Source organism: Stenella coeruleoalba (assembly GCF_951394435.1).
Source record: "Stenella coeruleoalba genome assembly, chromosome: 12".
NCBI lineage: Eukaryota > Metazoa > Chordata > Mammalia > Artiodactyla > Delphinidae > Stenella > Stenella coeruleoalba.
In genome coordinates, this window is record NC_137158.1 from 41141749 (window position 1) to 41165578 (window position 23830).

At 45.2% G+C, this 23830-nt stretch overlaps 1 protein-coding gene across 2 annotated transcripts; it reads right to left on the reverse strand.

Annotated features, from left to right (window-relative positions):
• Positions 1 to 6242: 6242 nt before the first annotated feature.
• On the reverse strand, positions 6243 to 23144 carry ZBTB24 (zinc finger and BTB domain containing 24). Of its 2 annotated transcripts, XM_079939461.1 has the most exons (7): positions 23020 to 23144; positions 21377 to 22360; positions 18561 to 18728; positions 17973 to 18056; positions 17205 to 17288; positions 9452 to 9533; positions 6243 to 8674 (listed from the first exon to the last, which is right to left on the reverse strand). In XM_079939461.1, exons 2-7 carry the CDS (start codon positions 22329 to 22331, stop codon positions 7954 to 7956), a joined length of 2094 nt encoding a protein of 697 aa, XP_079795587.1. In that variant the 5' UTR covers positions 22332 to 22360; positions 23020 to 23144; the 3' UTR covers positions 6243 to 7953. The 2 variants fall into 2 exon arrangements, with proteins under 2 accessions (XP_079795587.1, XP_079795588.1); XM_079939462.1 differs by lacking the exon at positions 9452 to 9533 and having other exon boundaries at positions 8399 to 8674.
• Positions 23145 to 23830: the final 686 nt, after the last annotated feature.

Here is a 23830-nt window from a genome sequence, read left to right on the forward strand (position 1 = left end):
AGGAGAGGCCTGAATTCAGCCAGGTCAGGCTCAGGAAACTAGGACAGCCTCCCAGTTGGACCCATTCTAGCTCTTGAGTATGACTAGTTGAGTATGACTAGTTATTTGGCTTGAAAACAATTTGCCAAATATCTAAATGGAGGACACACCTGTATTTAAATACATAGTGTAAGAAGGGTTCTAAAGCCCAGTCTGAATGGGTTACCAGGCTTTTAGAATCACTCCATTTCGCTTTCATTAGCTGATGGTAAATAAGCAGCTGCGCTGATTTAGTGGATTAGCTGAGGCCCAGCAGGGGCCCTTGACTCAGTGACTTGTGGTCTCAGCCAGGCAGGGTTGTGTGGCTCTCTGAATGGCAGATGGTAAAATTTGTCTTTAAAAGAGATCACAGAACAATAATGACTTCATCAATGCTTAAAAAACGGCTGACTTGGGAGTTTCACTTTATGTTAATTAAAGATACACAGTGGAGCAAAGATCAATGGGGAATATGTTGGTTTGTAATCTAGAAGATCTGGCCAGATGCCAGCTTTGCTTCATACAAACTTACGTAACCTTGAAAAGTCACCAACCACCATGCTTCAGTCTTAAATCTAAATGGAGGCAGTTTAATTACTCAACCTCATCAACCCATTTTGATTCTAAAATCCTATTATTCAATGTTGGTTACTCTAAGAAATGTATAGTCCAGAAGGCCCAAAACAAGTTCTATTTAGATTTTCTTCAAAAAAAAAAAAAGACCTCTAATTAAAAGAATAAATTATTATTTATCTACAAGTGTTTCTCTTCTTAATTAGAATCTTGAGTCATGATCCACATTATATGTGTATATGAAACTAAAAATACTGGCACAAACACACTGGCTAATTCATATTGGGTCAAATAAGTGGTTGATACGTGCAAAGTCAGTTTGTGGTTTTTTGGTCATGCGGCACAGCTTGTGGGATCTTAGTTCCCTGACCACGGATCGAACCCGGGGCCTTGGCAGTGGAAGTGCCGAGTCCTAACCACTGGACTGACAGGGAATTCCACAAAAAGTTAGTTTTAAAAGAATCAGGGCTTCCCTGGTGGCGCAGTGGTTGAGAGTCCGCCTGCCGATGCAGGGGATACAGGTTCGTGCCCCGGTCTGGGAAGATCCCACATGCCGCGGAGCGGCTGGGCCCGTGAGCCATGGCCGCTGAGCCTGCGCATCCGGAGCCTGTGCTCCGCAACGGGAGAGGCCACAACAGTGAGAGGCCTGCGTACCGCAAAAAAAAAAAAAAAAAAAAAAAAAAAAAGAATCACATTCTAGGACTTCCTTGGTGGCGCAGTAGTTGGGAGTCTGCCTGCTAATGCAGGGGACACGGGTTCGAGCCTTGGTCTGGGAGGATCCCACATGGCGCAGAGCAACTAGGCCCATGAGCCACAACTACTGAGCCTGCGCATCTGGAGCCTGTGCTCCACAACAGGAGAGGCCGCTATAGTGAGAGGCCCGCGCACCGCGATGAAAGAGTGGCCCCCGCTTGCCACAACTAGAGGAAGCCCTCGCACAGAAACGAAGACCCAACACAGCAAAAATAAATTAAACTCCTACCCCCATCTTCTTAAAAAAAAAAAAGAATCACATTCTAATGTTTTTGCAAATAATCACTCCAGCAGTGGCCTAGGTCAAAAACCTGAGCCATTAAAACAGGATCCCTTTCCTCTAATCCACATCATGTTCTGTCTTCCTGCAATGCCATCCTTACTTCACCTCCTAACTTTTCATCTCCTGAGCCTGGAGTCGGAAACTAGATCCCTAGCACCGCAGGTGACGGTTCTAAGCCACCCTATATATGACTTTACACCTGTAGGTCAGCGTGTTCAAATACCACAGCCATGGTCCTGGGTCAGGAGCCATGGCTGCAGTGTAACCAGGCAGACACAGCTCCTAATGTAAAAATAATTATCAGCTGAGACCAAAGTGTAGCGTGCTGTGGACGGATATGAAAGTGTGGCTTGATTGAGATCAGAGGGTCAGGGAGGATTAGAGGGTGAGGAAGCAACACTTGAACTGAATTCTGACAGATGTGCAGACGTTAGTGAGACAGAGAGTAGGGGGAAGAAACCTTTCAAGCCTGAGAAACTGCCTGCCTTAAAGCCTAAGGCAGGAAGTTGCTGGGTATGTTTGGGGAACAGCTAGGAAGACAGTGTGGTTGGAAGTGAGAATGGGGAAGGGACCCAAGAGGAAGATGGGTTGGGGATTTTATTCTGAGTGCAGTGCGAAACTGCAGGATTGTAAGCAGAGCAGAGAGAACGATCGTGTTTGCGTTAATAACATGATATCCACGCACTTAGCAAGGCACTCTGCTTGATGCTATGGGCACAATGGTAAGCCCAGACAGATCACCATTTCCAGCAGAGAAATGGGTGAGGGAGGGGAAGAAAGGCAGGCCTTGGCAGGAGTCCAGGCAAGAGGATATGGTGATGGTGTAGCAGTTGGGATTGAGAAGTGGATGGACTCAAAATATAGTTTGAGATGAAACTGACATAACTTGATGACGGATTGGGAGTGGGGGTGAGGAGGGGCCCATCAAGAATGATTCTTGGCTGGTAAGAGTGAGAGAATCGAAAATTTCAGTTTCTCATTCTTTCTTACCCTTCCCTGCAACTTTATCCTCTATATGCCGCTTTTTATTCAAATACCTTCCCCAGAAGTCAAAGTGTGATGATTGCACAGACTCCGAGATAACACAGGCGACAAAGATTAAAAATACAAATATGTTCAAGATCTGTTTACTTTCCCATATTTTTGTTATGAGAGTACTTTCATACTTCAAACATTAAGATTATAGGAAAATCTGTTCAGAAGCCACTTAATCATACTAGAATTATCTATGAGAGGTAGATTTTTAAAAGGTAAACATTCTTGTTTATATCCCTAATTTAGCCTAAGGACACTTCAGTTTAACTTTTCATCTAACAAGGATAAAATACAAATGAAGTAAAACCAAGAGCCAAATTATTCATTTGGAAAATCTTCAAATCCATATTTTAAATCGAATATTATGGATATTAATTCAAAATAAATAATAAATCTATGTTCTAAGACCGGGGAAGTTCCCTGAGCTCTGCTCAAATTTTTCCCTTTCTACATAGTAGTAGAAAGGGATTACAGTAGTATTTTTCACTTAAAAAAGAAAAAAGCTAAGCTCTCTTGCTAATGTTACCTAAACTTGTTACCTAAAAGCTTTCCTACTCTGGTACATTTCCAGTGAGAATGGTGATATGTGCACATAGTCCAGTCAACTTAAGTGTTTGTTGCTTAATTATGTGTAAAGAATTTGAAAGCAAGATAAACTATCGCAGTGACATTCCAGCTTCTTTTAGAGGTCATTCCTTTATACCTGCTGTTTACAAAAGGCAAGGGGGATTTTTTTTCTTTTTTAGAGGTAATTCCTCCAAACCTGCTCTTTACAAAAACAAGACAAAGCGTTTTCTTTCAATTCTTGAGAGTTTAGGCTTATTTTACTTTGGAAACTGAGGATGAAATTTTACCTGAGTACTTATAAGGGTAACAAAAATAAAGTAAATCAGACTTCCCTGGTGGCGCAGTGGTTGAGAGTCCGCCTGCCGATGCAGGGGACATGGGTCCGTGCCCCGGTTCGGGAAGATCCCACATGCCGCGGAGCAGCTGGGCCCGTGAGCCATAGCCGCTGAGCCTGCGTGTCCAGAGCCTGTGCTCCGCAACGGGAGAGGCCACAACAGTGAGAGGCCAGCGTACCACAAAAAAAAAAAAAAAAGAAAGAAAGTAAATCTGCCCAAAATATAAAATATCCTCAATCAGAAGTTTAAAAAAAGTTCAAACAGAAGTTCAGGTTAATTAAAGCATTTTCGCTTTAGTAGTAACGTACAGCCAATTGGTAAATTTCAATTAAGCTTTAAATGAATAGTAGTAAAATACTGACCTAAGTATTATTAATATGGTAGTTACTGCATTTCTGTAGAAAGATTGTAACTTTTACTATTATTGTTCTATGTAAAAAGTTTATGATTGTATGCTAAAATTTCAGACAGACCCTCAATTTTAGTCTAAAAGGTTCTATTACATAAAGCAGATCATATGTAAAGAGAAACCCAGCTTAAAGTTTCAAAAGGCTGATGGTATTAAGCCCATCTGGTGGAAGCAGCCACCCCTGTGCCCCAGTTCTGGCTCTGCCACTTACTGTGTGACTCAGGCAACGGACTTCATCTGTTGGGGCCTCAGTGTTCTCATCCATAAAACAGGCATAATAATATTACCTCGTAGGAATGTCATGAGAATTAAGTAAAATATGATTGTGCTGCAAATGGGTTACAGGTGTGTCCCAGACACTGCTTCCCGCCTCACTCCAGCTGTCGTTGTTACTGGCTGAATTGTGTCCCCCCTACCAAATTCACGTTGATGTCCTAACCCCCAGTACCTCAGAATATGACTGTTTGGAGGTAGTGCCTTTAAAGAGGTAACTAAGTGAAAATGCGATCACTGGGGTGAGCCCTAATCCAGTATGAGTGGTGTCCTTATAAGGAAATTAGGACAAACACAGAGGAAGCCCATGTGAAGACACAGGGAGGAAAAGATGGATGGGAGGCCTCAGAAGAAACCAATCCTGCCAACACCTTGATCTCAGACTTTCAGCCTCCGGAATTGTGAGAAAATAAATCTCTGTCGTTTAGGCCACCCAGTCTGTCGTATTTGTTATAGCAGCCCTACCTAGCAAACTAATATGCCGGTCATGGCCAGCGGTGCCTGGAGTCCTCTAACTGAAGGGTACTGGATAAGTCTTTTTTGTGCACCATGGTATGGAAAAGGTTTCAGAAGCCCTAAGATACAGACCTAACACACCTGGCTTTCCTCCTGGCCTACAGTAAAGACTCAATATGTGCCAGATATTGTTATTATTCCAATTTATGAAAACCTAGGTGTAAGCATCTATAATGAGACTCTCACATTCCTCAGCATCATTTAACCGGTTGCTCACGTTTACAACACAAGAACCAAATGCAGAAAAATACACAGAGGAGAGGTAGAAAGAGGAGTTTCAAGAAACAGAGGGCCAGGCACAAGAACAACAGCTCATTTTGATGGCAAGAGCTCAAGTCTTCCCAAGGCTAGCCCTCTACTGACAGAAAACCAGAGATTCACCTGCAAAAGTGACAAGGTCGTTTCAGCAGTCTGAAAGCACAATATTCTACTAATCCCCAAGAAGTACCATTTGTATTTCTGCACTTATTAAAACAAGTATTTAAATTGTGCAAGCTTAGTACAAAATAAGCTGTGAAACAATTAGCCAGCAATTTCTCAGACACAATAGAAACATTTTTACGTACGTGTCATTTCCTTTGGATGAAGTCACCAAACTTTAAAATTGAGGATGCCACCCTGGCGGTTAAGACTCCATACTCCCAATGCAGGGGGCACAGGTTTGATCCCTCGTCGGGGAACTAAGATCCCGCATGCAGCACGGCGTGGCCAAAACAAACAAACAAAAAAGCCAATGAAACCGTAAAATTGAGGATTTCCTTCAAAGGGGCAGAATGTGTATTTGGGACACAGAAGAGAGGCTTGATTTATAAAGCTATCCTTTTCTCACTTCCCTTTGACAGCTGGTCAGATAACCCAGAACTCTTCCAGAAGAGATTTTTATGGCTGGGACTGGCTCTCACGCTAGAGATGGGTAGGCCTGTGCCACAGGAGCCCCTAGCCACCTGTGGCTACCAAGTGCTCACAATGTGGCTAGTGTGACTGAGGAGCTAGGTTTTATTTTTTATTAATTCTAATATAAATTTTAAAACTGATACTTGTTTCAGTTATTGGGGAAAAAATTATGTCTGAAACTACTTGAATATGTGAATCTAGGTTTTCAACTGTAAATTGTATAAATCCTAAAAACAGATCAAGTGTGCCCCATGAACATTAGCGTCCAAACTGAGTGTGCAGTAAATGTAAAATACACACCAGATTTTGAAGACGTAGTATGAAAAAATGAATGTCAAATATTATTATATTTTAATATTGAATATTTACATGTTGAAATATTTGGCACATGTTGGATTAAATAAGCGATTTTATTAAAATTAATCTCACTTTCTTTTTATGTTTTTAACGTGGCTACTAGAAAATTTTAAATTACACATGTGGCTCACGTTACATTTATCTAAGCACAGAGGCAGACTGTCATAAAGCTAGTTAAACTTGACTTGTAAACAGTCATATGACCATACTTCCTGAATAATTATCCGGCTACCCAGAGTGAGTAGTTAAGCATTTATCTGCTTTAATACTATATATCTCCTGGAGAAAATGTGGGCCAGTAGGCTTTGAAAAGCTGGTAAAAACACTGCACTTCAACAATAAGGTTAAGGTAAATAGTTTAAATGACTAAAGTCAAGAACCTGAAATAATATTTAGGGCATAAGTGTATTTGTAAAAATTATATCTCTAGTCAGGCCTAATATAACATACCTTGGTTGACACATATAAATCATTTATGAATTTCTGAATTATATACAATAAAATATACTTTGCTAGATATGTTAGAAAACTGCTTTCATCTTCTCTCAAACCTTAACAATTCTATATTACTTTAACCTCCCAACGCTTATTTGACTCAGGTGGAAATCAAAGATCTCTAAAACAAAGAGTGACTGACATGAAGATCCTGTTAATTTTAGGGGCGATTACCCCTACTCTCCACCAGCATTATGTTAATTAACATACACTAGTGCCCACCTTTTCTCAAAAATCTTCTACCAGTTTACTTGAGAGAAAGTGGTCAGCGTATTCAATAACATAGGCTGAGCTGGAAAAAACGTAACCCAAACATAATTTAATCTTCTGACGATTATTTAAAATCACACAACTGCAGACACACGCTGGCTACTAAGTCTCTGAGGCTCAAAATTATTTTTAAGATTGGGAGAATTTACTTTTAAAAATTATGTGTCTATTTTTTGAGATTTAACCTACTTTGCAATAAAAATAGATTATAAGTTCCTATCTAAAAAGTTATCAGACACAATACATAGATCAACATTTTCAGAGATCAATTAGAATCCAGTAGAGTATATTTAACATAAATTACACTGAATTTTATATTCCAGGATAATTAAGAAAGCTTTAACTTCACCATGGAGATCAAATATCAAAGCTGACAAAAATTCAGAATTTATTTGGGGTGAATATCTTGATCCAATTTCATACTTTCATTAGCCTTTTAAATTAAATTTTTAACAACCTGCTTTTAAAAAAACATGTAAATCTGTGTTTCTCAGAAAAGTCGAGTTTAGAATTTAAAAAAATAATCCTATTCTTTTGGCTTTCTTGTTTTGTGAATGTTGAGTTAAAATAGACATTTAGGTCATGTTGTCTTTGACTCTATCTTAAACACGACATGATGAGCCCACTGTACCACACAGAGATTAAACCTTGAGAAATTACTCTGTCTTAGGGGATTGGAAGTTATTAAAAGGACAGAGTCCCCAAAGTTGTAATCTGTCATATTCGGCCCCAACTTGTCTTATAGTGGCAATTGTGTTGCCTAAGGGGGAAGGGACAACGAACCATTGTACCCAATACAACATATGATTTTCTTCGTTCTAAAAAATATAACTGGAAAAGTCAGTAAGACCATGACTATGGCTGTGAACATTTAATACTCACAGAAAAGTTTAATGCAATGCCCCCAAAGAAAAGTTACACAAGTCTTTAAGAGATGTAGTAAATGAAAACCATTCATCAATATTGAAATGCTAAATCCAAATCAGTATTAGATATAAGACACGATATACACATCTTGCCTCTTGGATGGACGCTATCGGCTGGCTCAGTGAGCTACCACATCTCTGTAAGAATCTGTAAGTGAGCGTTGCAGAAAGCCTGACTTCAAGCACACAATCCAGTCACAGCGGGCTGACGGAGAAGAGGCCGACGGAGCAGTCAGGCACGTGATCGGGTCAGCTCTGCTCCTGGCTGAGCGGCGTGGACTGGGGCACCTGGTGGGCGGGTGGTGGTGGAGCAGGCTCCTGTGTCAGCTGTAGGTGCTGAGCCGGATCTGAAGCGCTTGCTAAATGGAGCTCCCCTGTTTGCTCTTGATGGGCGTGAAGATGTTCCAGAGTTTCCTTGGAAAGCGTGATGACGTGCACTGGCTCGGTCTGTGAGGGTTCCATCTGGCTTTCAATCATATTGAGGCTTTGAATGTGTTCTGTTTGCTCCTGTTGAGCTGAAAGAATTAAGTTCTGCAGTTGCTCTGGCTGCTGCGTGAGCAGGGTGAGGTTAGCAGCCTGGTCTGCCGTCATGTTCTGGGAACTCTCTGCAGTGACGATGCTGATTCCTTGGCTAGGACCAGGCATGAAGTTGATGTTATGTACAGAATCAGTTACAAGAAGCTGAATTTCCTGCTCTCCGGAGGTAGAGAGTTGATAGGGCTGCAGCTGAAGAATATTCCTGACCTCTTCAGCATTATTATTGCCGGAAATGCTGCTGGCATCGGACGCGTGTTTCTCTTTGCTATGAATTTTTAAGTGAGCCTTCAAGTTGTCTAAGCGAGCAAACTGTAAGTTACACTCAGGGCAGGAGAAAGGCTTTTTGCCCGTGTGCAGAATGCAGTGTCTCCTCTTGGCACTCGAGTCAGAGAAGGATTTGCCACACACGGTACAGGAATATGGCTTTTCTCCTCTACGAGAAAATATACATTTCATTTTAAAAACAGGAAGATATGTTTATCACTTCCTGATCATTTAGGGAGAAGCAGTCAAGAAGAGAGGAAAATCAACCTGACTGGGAAGCATAAGTCATGGGTTCTCTTACTAACTTAAGTACTTGGACCAAGTCACGCCTGCCATGGACTTCAGTTTCTAATCTTAAGAAAAAAAAAAAGAATGGCAGGGAGGGGTGTTTGAGGACAGGTGGTAGATGGGGCTGTGATGCTGGGTCAGATATGATAAAATTTGATGATTCCACAGTGTGTATTTCAGATAAGAAGGTAAATAGTAATAAATTACACACCAAGTTCTTTTTTGTTTTTAGCTCTCACAGCCAATTTTTAGATTCTAGAAGCCAAATAAATATATATGATTGATTTCAATATTAAAAATTTGAGTAGCCCCTAATTATCTGTGTTAGAAGAACTACTAAATCAAATCTGGAAATAAGTTGTATGAACAAATAATTTATTCAGAAAATATTAAATATTTAGTTTTGACTGAAGATAAATCAAAATTTAAGAAATGCCATCAATAACGCAAACTTTTGCTGGCCAGAATCAGTTTTCCTGATTTGGCCTAAGTGAGGAATTTCTTTATTGAAAAGATAAAACAAAATAATAAACTGCCCAGGAACTTCTACTAGAGTAATAATTTGGGGAAAAGGACTATATAGGGACTGTTTGTCACCCCACTGAACGCCAGGGTTGGATGAGGACTCCGTGTGAGAAAAGGATCTGCAAAACTTTACCGATGGATCCTGATGTGGGTCTGAAGAGAACTCTTTGCTGTGAAAGATTTGCCACAGATTTCACAAGTAAATGGCTTCTCACCTAAAAAAGGGGAAAGCGTTCAGAAATATACATCCAAAATAAAACAAAAAGCAAAAGCCACCCCATAGTTTCACAATATAAAAAAGAACAAAGGCACGTGTTCGGGTCAGCTCTGGAACCCTCAGTAAGCATGAGTGAATGAATGAAGCACTTAGCGAGCACCTACTACGTACCTGAGCACTGTGTCCTAGATGCCAGGAGGATACAGAGAAAGTGGGTACGGTTCCTTCCCTCAAACACTTAAACACTGAAACAAGGGGGTAAGTGATTCTACAAAGGACACACATTCGCTCCTGTACAGTCCACCCTTAGGTAACTTACACTCCCACACTTTACTGCTTGACCTTCCCAAGGGCCCCTGAGTACCAGGGTGACTTGTGGATTATCCACATTTATATCTACCTTCCCAGTGTATCCAGAACCTGACCACTTCTCACCACCTCCACTGCCACCCCTGGCCCAGGCTGCCATCACCTCCCTGCAGCAGCCTCCTTGTGAGTTTGCCCACTTCTGCTCTGCTTCCCTGTCGTCCACAATGAATGAGGCAACTGGAGTGACCCTTTACACAGTCAGATCCTATCACGCTCTGCTGCAAGTGCTCTAATGGCTCCCCATCCCATCCAGAGATAAAAGCCAAAGCCCTGGGCCTACAAGGAATCACAGCTCTGACAGATCTGTCCACCCACTGCCACTCCTCACCCCAAACCTGCCTAACCTCACCAGGTACTCTCCCCTGCTCATCACACAGCCCCTGGAGAGGCCCTGAACACCACACCCCAAGCAAGCCACGCTCAGGGCCCTCGCACTCATCATCCCCTCCCTCTCCCTGGCATGTCTCCCCCAGGGTCTCCCAGTGTGGTTCACTCTCCACACTGCCTTCAAGTCTCTGCTCAAGTGGCACACTACCAGTGAGCCTTTATCACCACCCAAAGCACTGCCCCAGCATGTCTTGGTCCACTTCCCAAGTCAGTTTTCCCACAATGCTATCGCCACCTTATATACTGTATGTTATTTATTATACCTCTCTCTCCCAGTCTTATGTAGGATGATCTGTGAGTCTGCCTACTCCTAGGACCCCAGTGCCTAGAACTGGGCCTTGCACACTGTTCCAGAAATCCTTGTTGAGTAAATGAATTTCACAGAGTGGGAACTGAGGCCCACATAAGATGTCGTGACTGCTCCGGACCCCTAGTGGGGTCTGGCAATTTTTTTTTTAAGAAATAGATTTATTTATCTATCTATCTATTTATTTATTTACGGCCGCATTGGGTCTTCGTTATTGCACACAGGCTTTTTCTAGTTGCGGCGAGAGGGGCCTACTTTTCATTGCGGTGCGTGGACCTCTCATTGCGGTGGCTTCTCTTGTTGTGGAACACGGGCTCTAGAGCGCAGGCTCAGTAGTTGTGGCAAACAGGCTTAGCTGCTCTGCGGCATGTGGGATCTTCCTGGACCAGGGATCGAACCCGTGTCCCTTGCACTGGCAGGCGGATTCTTAACCACTGAGCCACCAGGGAAGTCCCTGACAATTTTAATAAGGCTTCAACAGCATTTATTTAGCGCTAGTTTATACACTGCACATACAATGACAGATTGCCATGCCCTCCAGAAATGCAACTAAGTGATCCTAATGCAGGCAAGGGAACTATGAATTTGAAAAAAAAAAGAAGAAAAAGAAAAAAGAAAAATCCCACTTAACTATATAACAAGGGATGAGTGAAGTGGGGGATGGTCAGGTAGCTTCCCTTTCACAGCATCTACTAGAAAATTCAGGTGAGATGTTTCCCCAAGTTCAGTCTAGGCAGAGGACACTTATGACAATTTGGGTGAGTCTGCGTCTTTGCAGCAGTAACTCTTACCACTCCAAAGGTTAAAACCAGGCCACTGTCATTCTTTCCACAGCTTTCCAACCAGAGCTGCGTTCTACTCTGATCTCGGTTTTTCTCCCTCTCCCAATTCCAAGACTGAGTACCTGCTCTGTCCGCCTGTCACTGTAAAGTTCTGTGTGGGGAGCACATACAACAACGTTCACGTTAGCATTCAATTCCATCTGGGGTTGCAACACCTCAGGAATTTTGTTGGCAAATGTTTTCAATACTGGAAACTCTTTCCAGAAACATCCTCGAGCACAGTAAGAAGGCAAATTTTCCTAGCCAACGTGAATCTGGGGAAAGTCTTCCTACTCCTCTGGTTCCTAACTTGTTCTGGTAATGGTTACATGGCTCCACTGCCTCCGGTTCACCGACACATTCCTTCTTCCTTTGCCTCAGCTCTACAAGGATGGGCGGACCCTCAACAAAGCACGGAGCTGAGAAACAAAAAGGAAACAAAAGACAGGATCACAGCCTCAAAAAGATACATGTGGTAATCAAGTACAGCGGCAGGGCTGCAGCTGACTGAACACTCAAATGAGTGGTATCAACAATTCTGCGGACAGGATGCGTGAGGACGAGGCAGGAGCTGGCTGGACTGGAGAGAGGCCCCATTCAGGTACTAGGATAAGCAGAATGACCAAACAGCGGGTGTCGGAAATGACCACAGGGAGGACAAAGAGGGATGAGGATTCACTCTGACGAGCGTGGGACCTAAAAGGTGAGGCCAGGCCACGAAGAGCCGTAAATTCCAGGCAGAGGACCTGTGGAACTTCTGGACGTTTTTAGCAGAAGACAGACAGGACAAAGTACTAAGAAAATATATGTGGGGACGGTGGGTAGGGGCGGCTGTAGGAATCTGTGTAACAGTCTAAGCCACAGTGCCGAGGCCTGGACCAGGAGGTGCAGGAAGCAGACAGAGAGGAAAGAGAAAAGGTGAGGTGACAGGGCCTGGGTGGCAGCGGGGCCAGAAGGGAGTTGGTTACAGGAGGATCAGACAATGGCAATGAAAGGACAGGGCAGAGACACGAGTGCAGGTTTCACCCAGGGGGATGCTGACAGAAATATTTAAGTAACTCAGAAGTTTTCCTTCCAGACCCTCTCCTCAGCTGTGCATGCCCCGCATCCCACCCCACTCTGACGACCTGTGAATCCCCATCCCAGCTCCAGAGGGCACCGACTCCTGCGGGCTTGTTGGGTAGCATGGCCGGGTTTCCTACCCCATTGGCTAAAACCCACGTGACCATCTTGGTTAACGCAGCAGCGTCCAGCCCCTGACCCAGCCAGGCCCGACAGTCCAGTCTGCTCCGAGTGCACATTCGACTGGCAATCTAGTTCTGTACATCTAAATTCCTCAAACAGCTGCTTTCGTTTTCTTCACAAATCAACAACGTTCACTGTAGAAACCTCAAGTAATACTGAAAAGCACAAAGTGTACAAAAAACACTCAGAATTCCCCTGTAGATTGCCACCTCACACTGTGATGAAACCTTTACAGGCGTCTCTGTGCACACACACAGGTGATATACCATGTACACCATGAGATTGGCCAGTGCATGCTGGTCTGTAACGTCAAATGGGAATGGAAAATTCATCTTAAAAAAATGGTTAAAAACAAACAAACAGACATTTTAAAATGGTGTTTTGTGTTCCACTATGTATCTTGTCCACAATTTACCTAACTAATCCCTTACTGAGGGACATTTAGGTCACTTTTAAGCCTGTGATATTATAAACAATCCTGCTAACGTTGAACATCCTTATGCAAACATCTTTTCCCAACTGGACAGCTTACCTTTTGATTCACATTGCCAAAGTTCTTTCCAGGAAGTTCCCAAATTCCTTTCCCATCAACAGAACTTAAAGATGCCCATTGCCTCACATATTTGTCAATCTAATGGGCCAAAAGAAATGCACATTTCTTTTTCTCTGACAATTAATGCAGTTAACATCGTTTCAGACGTCTACTGGCCACTCCTATGTCTTTTTCTGTGATATGCCTTTCAGGTCCCCCTGCCCAGTTTTCTCCTGGGCACTCATGTTCCCATATTTGGGCTATTAACACTTCGTCACATATGCAGTGACTCTTTTTTTCCCAGACTAAAAATCTCGTAAGTATATCTCTTCTGTCCACTCTCTTAACTTGAAGGCCTTCATCTTTCTTCCCCAGAGCCTGGTAACTGGCTCATCCCCAGGACCTTCCCTCTCTGACCATCCTCCTTGGGCTGCCCGAGTCCTTTTCAATGCACGAACCAAAATATGCCTCCTCTCTGCCCAAAGACCACCCCCCGCTTCACCAGGGGCCTGCCCCTTGTCAGCAATCTCACTCTAGCTGTTCACCGTGGAATTCCTCACTACGGCCCTCGGATGCCAGCCTCTCACATCGTCAACCCCACGCATCCTGTTCCTGTCTGGAAACACCTCTTCCAGCTTCCTCTGTCTGTCTAGCACTTACTCTGGCTTCAAGACTCAGGTCCTTCCTCTGGGACGCTTTCCCAGACCTTCCCAGGGAAAGTGAAACACTTCTGTCCCTATGTTCACACCTCTACTGGGGCTCGTATCACACTGTACTGAGGTTCTTACTAGATCACATGTAAACTCTGGAAAGGTATGTTACACTGAGGGACCCCCAGGTCTCTCAAAGTTGGGAATGAGCAACATTAAAGGATAGTCTGAAAACATGGCTGAGATTTAGGAAGCTTCATATCCAATCCAACAAAATGAGGCTGTGAATGAAAGCTGTGGCTCAATTAACTGTGTCACAGGCAGGGGATCTATCTGGGAGTAGTGGGAGCCCACAGGGGAGGATCAGTGTTTACCTAACACCACACAAGGGACAGGGACACTGGAGGGCTGGGACTCTACTGCGGTCAGAGGCCATGCACCAGGCTTCTCCATGACCTGGGCTAATTCTCTGAACTTGCTCCCAGCTCACCAAGCAATCTTGGGATCACTAACTTGGTTTGCAGGTACAGTGATGTCAGGAAGGCGGTACTGCAGACAACAGAGAGGTGCAGTCCCTTTGTTAAGTGAACACACTCCTTTGCTTGGCATGGCTTGGCTCAGTTCCTGAAAGACTGACCAGCTCCAGGTATGGGGAAAGAACTGAGCTGCAGCGACCTCGTTGGCACTGCCTGTCACCTTGCTTCCCTTTCAAATTGCATCCATCCCCCCCACCCCCGCCACTGAACATGCCCTCTAGGGAAGAAAGCACCTCTTGTTTATCTCTGATTTTTTTGTGCTTGGCAAAGGATATCTAACCCAGAGAGAGTTTGCACTTAAAGAGCTAAGAGAAGAGAGTCTTGGTTTTCCCATGGGTGTGGCCCTCTCGGCAGGACCCGCCTGCCCTGCTGGCGGCTGTCCTCACCACTGTCCATGGAGGCTGAGCGCCAGCTCTGCCAAGCAGCCTCTCCCAAACCTTCCTCTCTGCCCGGGGAGCAGGCAAGCGGCACCCCAACTCTTTTCAACACCAATATTGTGCATATTCTCCAGGCTAAGGACAGAAGGGTCACAGTCTCTGCTTCCAAGAGCCCAATCTTTTGACGGGTTTGACCTCTTATCTCTCAGTCAGACAAAAACTTTACAGAGTCCCTGTCATCTCCTCTCCCACCCATCGCATCCTCCACTTCTCTCTTCTGCTCCTCAGGGTAGTGGGTGGAGCAGAGTTTGCTGGGATCCTGGAAAGAGGACTCGTGCTTTCACCCCCAGTTCAAGGCCTGGTTCTCCTCAGAAAGACCAGAAGCCTCACTGACACCTTATGATCAGAAGATGAAACGTCTCACCCCGGGCACTGCGCCACGTAACCGAGACAGCTTGGCTCTCCTCCACCTCCGCCCTCCCGCGGAGGTTCTCTTCACAGCCCCATATGCTGCCTACAGGCCTGTGTGTAAGCACGGGAATCTCGACCGCTGCTCGCGGTGCCCCCTGAGCTCGGGCACAGATACCCAGCCGTCTCCTCCGCTCGTGCACCTGGGTGCCAAACAGACGTCTCACGCCCCATGTGTCTAAAGTCTAACTCTCCATTTGTCCCTCCGTCTTCCCCGGGTTCTCACCCTTCCGGCTGCTTCCGCCTCCCCTCCGCTCACCCCCATATCCAATCACGGGCCCATCACGGGAGTCTTCCTTCAGAATACATCTGGCGCTGGGCCACTCGCCGCCTCCCCACCACTGCCGCCCTGCACCAAGCCCTGCGCCAAGCCCCTGTCTGGCACCGCCTCCTAATGGGTCTTTCCACCCTCCTACGAGCGCCTCCGCCCCTACCTCACCCCTACGGGCGCCTCCGCCCCTGCCTCACCCCACACCGGAGGCTGCTGTGATCCTATTAAAATTCTCTGTTACATCATGTCACTCCTCGCAGTAAAGCCATCCCGTTCAGAGTAAAATCCAAAGTCTTTACTGTGCCTTCACAAGTTCTTAGGCCTAAGCGCACACTAGAAAAACCTGGGGAGCTTTTAAAAATGCCAATTCCAAGGCCTCATCCCCAGTCACTTCGATCAGAATCTCTGGGGGTGGGACCAGGCTTTGTCTTTTTAAAAGCTTCTCAGGGGGTCGAAGCACACAGCCAGGCCGGGAACCCCGTGTCACACGGGCTCCAGCAGCCTCTGATGTCCACCCACACTCCTACTCCCACCGCCCCGGCTCTGCCTAGAACGCTCTTCTCCGGGGTAGACACGATGGCTCACTCACTCCCCACAGCAGCAGATCTCCATCTAAGATGGTACCTCATCAGCAAGGCCTTCCCAGACAAGCCCCCATGTCAAAGGGCAGCTCCCCCTCCTGCCTCCTGCCCCTGCGTTTAGTCCTTCAGAGCACTTATCCCCACCTAACAGGTTACTCACACGCTTGTTCTTTGTCTCCTGTTTGAATGTTAACCCCTCAAGAGCAGGGGCTCTGTCCATCTCAGGCAGTGCTGTATCCTCAGGGCCCACAACAGGGCCTGGTACCCAGTGCCTGGTACTGTTCAGTAAATATGTGTTAAGTGGATGAATTAAATTTCACAGAACCTACGAATGATGTCTGTAGAAAGACTGTATAGAGATCCATTTTCATAAAACTCATACCTTATGAGATATTTAAGAAAGTAAATGACTTTGAGAAAAATTGTGTTTTCAAAAAAATGTCCAAAGCAACATAAAGCAATCTGATATATAATGTTGGTAGACAATTTAACAGAATCATTAAACTATCAATCTAGAATAGGAAGCTTTTCTTAGAAAAACTAACAGGTTTCTTTTTAAGAAATGTTTCTTTTTAAGAAATGCTTCTTACCCAAAGTTCTAAAAGGCCCACATTTTTACTTTTCTGATCTTAAATGAAAGAATTTGACCTGCCCTAATTGATCCTGCCTCCTCTTCAACCTGGAAGCTGATTTTTCTGGAGGTGGTGATGCTTAAGTTCTAAGTACTGGTTCTAGGAGAGAAAGCGGAAAAATCCTCAGTGCCTGTGCTGCCTTAGTGTCTGCTTCGTTTTCTAAAAAGTTTATCTTGATAATCTTCAATGCTGAGGTAAATTAAAATTTAAACACGCAACCTGATTCAGACTTGTACTATTTTGTGGTATTACATGAGGTTTCATTTATGAACAATGCTCGGTAAGTACGCTCCATTTTGCTAACCTACAGACATGTGATGTCCCCACAGGATTGTGTGACAGCATTCTGCCTGGGCTTTTTATGGGACCTACTTATAAAATTCCCACACAATTTACAAAAACACAGTCTGAAGAGGGGACTCCCAGTACTTCATTTCTCGCTCCCCTAAAAACATAAAGCACACTAGAAAGACAGGGTGAGATGGACTTTTACCTGTGTGTGTCCGCAGATGTTTCTTTAGCTGAGACACATCCATGAACTTGCGGCGGCAGTGGTTACATTCCGGTAACGAGTGGCCTTGTCGCAACAATAAAAAAAGTGTCAGTGCATATATGCTGTCCCTGCATTTCTTCAGTGATTTGTGTTAAAGCACTTCCCTGAAAAATAATCACTTTAAATATGGTGCTTTAATAACACAACAATTTTAAAATTAAATTTGGTAACAGTTAATAGTTTCCTAGGCATCTCGACTCACTGCTTCCCCATCAGAGGTGGGACCCTTCCAGTCTCCCTAAGTGTTATCTCCTTTTTCCCTCAACGCACTGGTGTCACTGTGGCCAACCGATCTCAGATGATGCTCCCAATCCCCCCTCCATTTATTATCAGTTGGCAGGAAAGAAAAAAGGACAATAGGTGGAGTCAGGCTGCAGAAAGCCTGGACTGACGGCTATGGGGTGGTGACACCTCTGTCCAGGCACCACTAACAGCTAATCGACTGGTGCCCTCTTAGTCAACTGGTGCCTTGAACAATACCAATTTTGCAGGGTTTCTGCGTGTGGCACCGAAACTGCAATATAAAAATTTAATATAAATCACAAGGTAGCAGAGAGTAACCCAAGGACACCTAATTTAGATTGCTTTTTAAGAACCATTTCCCTAAAAACTCATTTATCTTCTACAATATGAACCTACTGTTTCGGAAACAATTTGTATTTGCGTTTCTCCCCCAGCCAATCCAAATTTTCTCTCACTGTATTGTACCTGTATGAACTCGGTAATGGCTCTTTAGTTGTCTTTTCTGGCTGAAATATTTTCCACACTGATCACATGTAAAAGACTTCTGTCCTGCCAAACAAAACACGCAAAAAACTATAAAGAACTGGAATGCTCACTAATAAGGTAAGTATCACAGTGGGCCCAGATCCCCATTTTCTACTCTACAAATAACACAAGTGACTTGTCTACAAACCCAAATGCCTTCAGAGTCTACCACAGTAACATAAATGTGCAAAAGCATGTAAGGCAACAGGGAGTGATGGAGACCGGGGCAGAACTGGAGAATTCAAGTTCCCCCGCAAAAGCATCCAAAGTAAAATAATTCTAAACTCTGGTGCTTAAACAAGTCATGACTGCACACTGCACTGCCGGCAGACAGTTTATAAACCCTAGTTTAAGGCTCAATGCTGTGCAGAACTCTAAACTACACTCTGACAGGTGCACAATTCTGTCTTTCAACGGTATCATGTGGGGAATGACACGAGGCTGAGAAAAGACCATTTAGATCACGGTAATGCCCACCCCAGGAATGGGAATCTGGTGGCAGCTGGCTCCCCGGCGCAAGCCCGCTACCTGAGTGCAGGCTCATGTGCTCCAGCAGCGAGTGCTTGGTCGTGAGAGCCTTGCTGCACACGGTGCAGGTGTACGGCCGCTCGCCTGTGTGCATCCGGGTGTGGACCTGCAGGGAGTGCTTCTGGGCAAAGCCTTTTCCACACTCATTACATTTGAAAGGTCGCTCCCCTGGAATAAAAGCCCCAGAAACATGATGTAAGTAAGAATCTGCACATCCTTCTGTCCCCTCCCAAATTAAAACAACAGTGAACAGGAGAGACAACATCAGCAATAACATTTTGCAAGATGGAGCTAGACGAGTCCTACACCAGCGGTGAGGAACGCTGAGATACACACAACCTAATTTAAGACAGAGCCTCCACAAGGAGGAACTGGTGGCACCTGTTATCTCTGAAAATAGGGGTGAGGGAGGATAAATGACAGTCCGTTTCAAAGGTAGTTAGGCCCCCCAGGTCCAGTCTCCTACTCCATGTAACCAGGAGACTGACCCTCTCCCCAGCAGAAGATGGAGACTGTTCTCTGAAGAGGGTAAATCGGATGAAGGATCTCTGGACTAGGGGTCTCAGGGTTAGAGGTCTCCTAGCGCAGTGGAGCCACTACGACAGGGAGAGCAAGTCAAAGTTCACATCTGGGATGAGACTCCCCCCAGCCTTCTGCCCCCTCCTGCGCTAGACGCAGGCAGCCAGGCCCACAGCCCCCAGGTGGGAGGTGGAGCATCTTCTCCTCGAATGCGAAGGGCCGGCAGTAAGAGAGCTGAAAATGTGATGCCGGGTATCAGCAAGATGCCTGCAGGCCCTGTCTACATCTGCAGAGTTGCCAGTAGCTTTTAGCAAACCATTCTTGCATGTAATTAAACATGACTAAAAAAAAATCTTTTAGCAAACCATTCTTGCATGTAATTGAACATGATTAAAAAAAAAATCACCAGACAGTCAAGGAAGGTCTTTAGTAGTAGAAATAGATACCAAAACGGATAAGAGAAAAAGCAGCTTGCAGAAAACAGACTACCCAAAGTGAAGAAAGCATTAAAAATTAACAAATAAGTAAATGTTGTTATTAACAGGCTCACAGAGGATTCTAACTAAAAACAAACAAAAAAAGAATTTAGAGAACAAAAGAGCTCCTAGAAGTAAAAAAAAATAAGAGTAGAAATAGAAAAACAATAAAAGTTGAAAGATAAAGTGGAAATCTCCCAAAAAGTATAGCAGAAAGTGATGGAAAATAGGAGACAAAAGATAAGAAAATGAGAGGATGAGTCCAGGAGGTTCAACATCCAAATGGGAGGAGTTCCAGAAAGAGAGAGCAGAGGAAACAGAGGGGAATCATCTATGAAATAATTCATGAAATTTTTCTGGAACTAAAAGGTGGTTTTCCAGACTGTATGGATCTACTGGTAACCACTCAAGTGGAAGAAAAGAGACCCACACTAAAGTGATTCAATGCAAAATTGCAGAAACCACTGGGAAAAGGGAAGATGCTACATGCTGTTTTCCTTAATGAATCTCGTAGAACTATTTAACTCCTTAAACTAGCCTCTGTCACAGTTCAACAAGTATTTCTCAAGTGTCTATTGTGTTCAAAGAACCAAAATTCAGGGTCTCAGTCTATCTGTACTTAAAATCTCCGGGGAGCTTTTAAAAACACCAACACTCCAGGCAATGAAATCAGAAGCTCTGGGGCTGGGACCCAGGCCCTGGTAGTTTTAGAAGCTCCCTTGGAGACTAAAACATGCAGCCAGGTTGAGAACCACAATGCTGGATGCTGCCAGGTCATAAGACAGCAGGCTGCTGGATGACAGGTTTTAAGTACCAGACCCTGTACTTATGCTTACAATTAGGTTCAGGGGTAGATTACAGGTATATAACTACAGCCTGACCCAAAGCAGAGTGAGTTAGGTACGTTAAGAGAGAGCTCAAAGGAGGAGGGATTTCTGGCTAGGGCTGCACTGTCAGCCTAGCCACCATCTGAATGGTGGCTATTCAAATTAATTAAAATAAAATATTCAGGGGCTTCCCTGGTGGCAGAGTGGTTGAGAGTCCGCCTGCTAATGCAGGGGACACGGGTTCATGCCCCGGTCCGGGAGGATCCCACATGCTGCGGAGCGGCTGGGCCCGTGAGCCATGGCTGCTGAGCCTGCGCGTCCGAAGCCTGTGCTCCGCAACGGGAGAGGCCACAACAGTGAGAGGCCCATGTACCACAAAAAATAAATAAATAAATAAATAAAATAAAATATTCAGTTCTTTAGTCACACTCACCGCATGTCAAGTGCTCAAAATACGCAAGTGGCTAGTGGCCACCAAAATGGACAGCATAGATATAGAACATTTCCATACTCACAAAAGAGCTATTGGCCAGTACGGGGCTAGAGAGACCAAAAAGGAAAAGGCATTTACAGCTAGATGGCTGAGTGAGAGAGCTGTCCAGACAGATCTGGGCAAAAACACAGCTATGGTCAAGATGAGGAATCTTCAAGAATCATAAAGCATATTAACTTTGGCTACAGCTTGATTCCTGGACATTCAAGCCTTGAACCAACAACTTCAAATAAGTAGAGAGGTTCTGGAATCAGGTTCCTTGGGTTCAATTCCCACCTGTCGCTACATGGATGCCCTGGGCAAGTTACCTTCAGCTTTCTAGACTTAGTCTTTGCATCTGCACAATATTAACTGTCTCACAGGACTGTTGTGAGAATTCAATGCAATAACATGTATACTTTATTACAATGCCCATCACATAGACATCGCACAATAAATGAAAGCTGTTATTATTGTTACTTCTCCAAAACATATTCCAATAAGCTGTGAAAGAGTAATTACCCGTGTGGCTTCTCTGGTGGATTGCTAAAAAGTGATTATACTTAAACACTTTGCCACAGTCTTTACAACGGGCCTCGGGGCCACCAGGGCGCTTCCTCCTTCCACAGACCCTCTTGGCTGAACCCTGGTCGTCTTCATCCCCAACTAGTTTATAATCTTTCAGTTTGACGGACCTCCGAATCCTCCGCTTGCTGCACCGATTCTGGTTGTCCTGCCCATCCTGGATCTTGGGATCACAGTTCTCATCTTTTTCAGCTGGCATTTCCTCCCCTCTACCTGGCTCACAAGCCGGCTCATATTCTTCCAATTCTTTTGCTGGAATCTGTTCATTCAGTACACCATCGTCTCCCTCTTTAACCACAAAGTTTTGTCTATTCTGAACTGAATTGTTCACTCTCAGCTGTATTTCTTCCTCTGCAGCCAGTTCTGATTTCCCCTCCTGCAGACTGTTGACTTTTCTTGGTCTTCCCCGTTTCCGCTTTGGATGATCATTTTTCTTATTAGAAATAACAACCACTGGAGCGCCAGCTGTGTTCAAAGTCGGTGGCTTTGGGGAGCTATGATTATTTTGAAAGTCTGTGTAAGCCTTTACCAGGTCATAGACTTTTAAGAACTGGGCAGTAGCCAGGATTTGTTCTGTACTTTTCTCACTGGCCTGGAGACAACCCGTGTAGATAAATTCCAGCAGGATACTAAACGTGTCGGCAACCATGCCTTCCAGCATATAAATGGACTGGCCAATCTCCCCCTCTTCAGCAAACATCATTGAGAAGTATTCACTACTGGCAGCAAGTAAGGCTTTGTGGGCCCGGAAATGCACATTCTCCACGATTAAAGTAATGTCACAGAGGAAGCCTTTCTTCCTCTGATCCTCGAAACTGGCCAGGATGGTGTCACTGTGAGTGTCTGAGTGTACAACCAGCTGCCCAGAAGGCTCTGATGATGTTTCTGCCATTTTCTTTAGAAGCCCAAGAAGGATTAAACCTGAAATAAGAAAATAATGTTTAAAAAGGAGGAGGCATTCTCTAACAAGATTAATCCCAGCCCAAAGGAACCTACTAGTCACTTCACTTTGTTGGCTAAATTTCATCATTTACCACTTTTAAAAGACTATTTAAAAACTTAGCTTTGGGTTCTCATTCCTATTGTACCATTACCCAGCTGGGTGAACTTCCGACATCCACGTGACCTCTCAGGGTCTGTTTTCTGCTCTGTAAAATGAAGGAATTGAGCTCAACCATCTCTAAAGTCCTTCCCTGCACTAACTTTCCATAGTTGCACAAATAGAAGAATGAAAACTACAGTGTCGTCGATTTTACATATTATTATCCATTTTGTCTGTGACACAAAAATAGAAAGAGTGAAGAAAAACAAAGTGAACTGGGGTAGCTGCAATGAAGTAATAATAACGTATCCGGCCTCCCTCTGGAAAGGCGGCGCGGACCGCCCAGGCTGGCGCCCGACGGTGCGGGGAGCTGAGGGCGCGCGATTCCCCGGAGCCCGCCGAGCTGGGAGCGGGCCGCGGGGGAGGCCCCTACCTCCGACCCTGGACCTCTTGGGCCGGGCCCGCGAGCTGCCGGCTGGGGAGGGGTCGACACGGCTGCGGTGCCGCGCCACCGACGGATGGCCAGTGGCGGACCTACCTCTCCGGACGCCCGGCAGAGTCCAAATCGCGGGTGGCCCACACGGGGCCTGGCGGGCGCACCCACGCCGGGCCCGCCCAGGCCCCCAGCTCCGCCCGGCCAGCCTCTGCCGTCTCCGGGCCGCGCGGCTTCCGCCCCTGCGCCGCCGCCGTCGCCGCAGCCAACACGGAAGCGCCGGCGCCGCGACCCGCCTGCGCGGACGCCGGACCACGTGGCGCGCGGAGGCGCCCGGGGGCGGGGCGGGGTGGAGCAGAGCCTGAGGTCCCCGGAGGCGCCGCCAACGGAGTCCTGGCAGGTCTGGTGTTTGAGGTGAGTAGGGGGCAGAGGGCAGTAGCGGCGTTGTCCTCTGCAGTTATGGAAGTTTTATATCCTATTAGTGGCTCACTGACACCTTAATCAATTTAGTCTTTTCTCCTTTCTGGACGCTGAAGCCGGCTTTCAGGTCTCTCATGTGTGCCGAATGAATGAAAGCGCCTTTACGTTCACCGTCATCGTCGTCATCATCAGCATCAGCATCAGCATCAAAACCATCATCCAATGCCTGAGTCCAAGGGCCTGAAGAGAGAGCTGCAGTCAAACAGATCTGGGTACTGAGTGATCTTGATCAAGTTACTTATCCTGTCAACCTTGTTTACCTTACTTGTGAAATGGAGAAGTTGACACCAGTGCCAACACTGGGTGGCTGTGGGGTAAACAAGATTAAGTATGAAATGGGCTTAATTGTTTAATTCATGTCTACTATCATTAAAATGATCATTATTGTTCAGACTTTCAGCATCTTTCTTCAGTAGACTATTAAGGGTTTCTAACT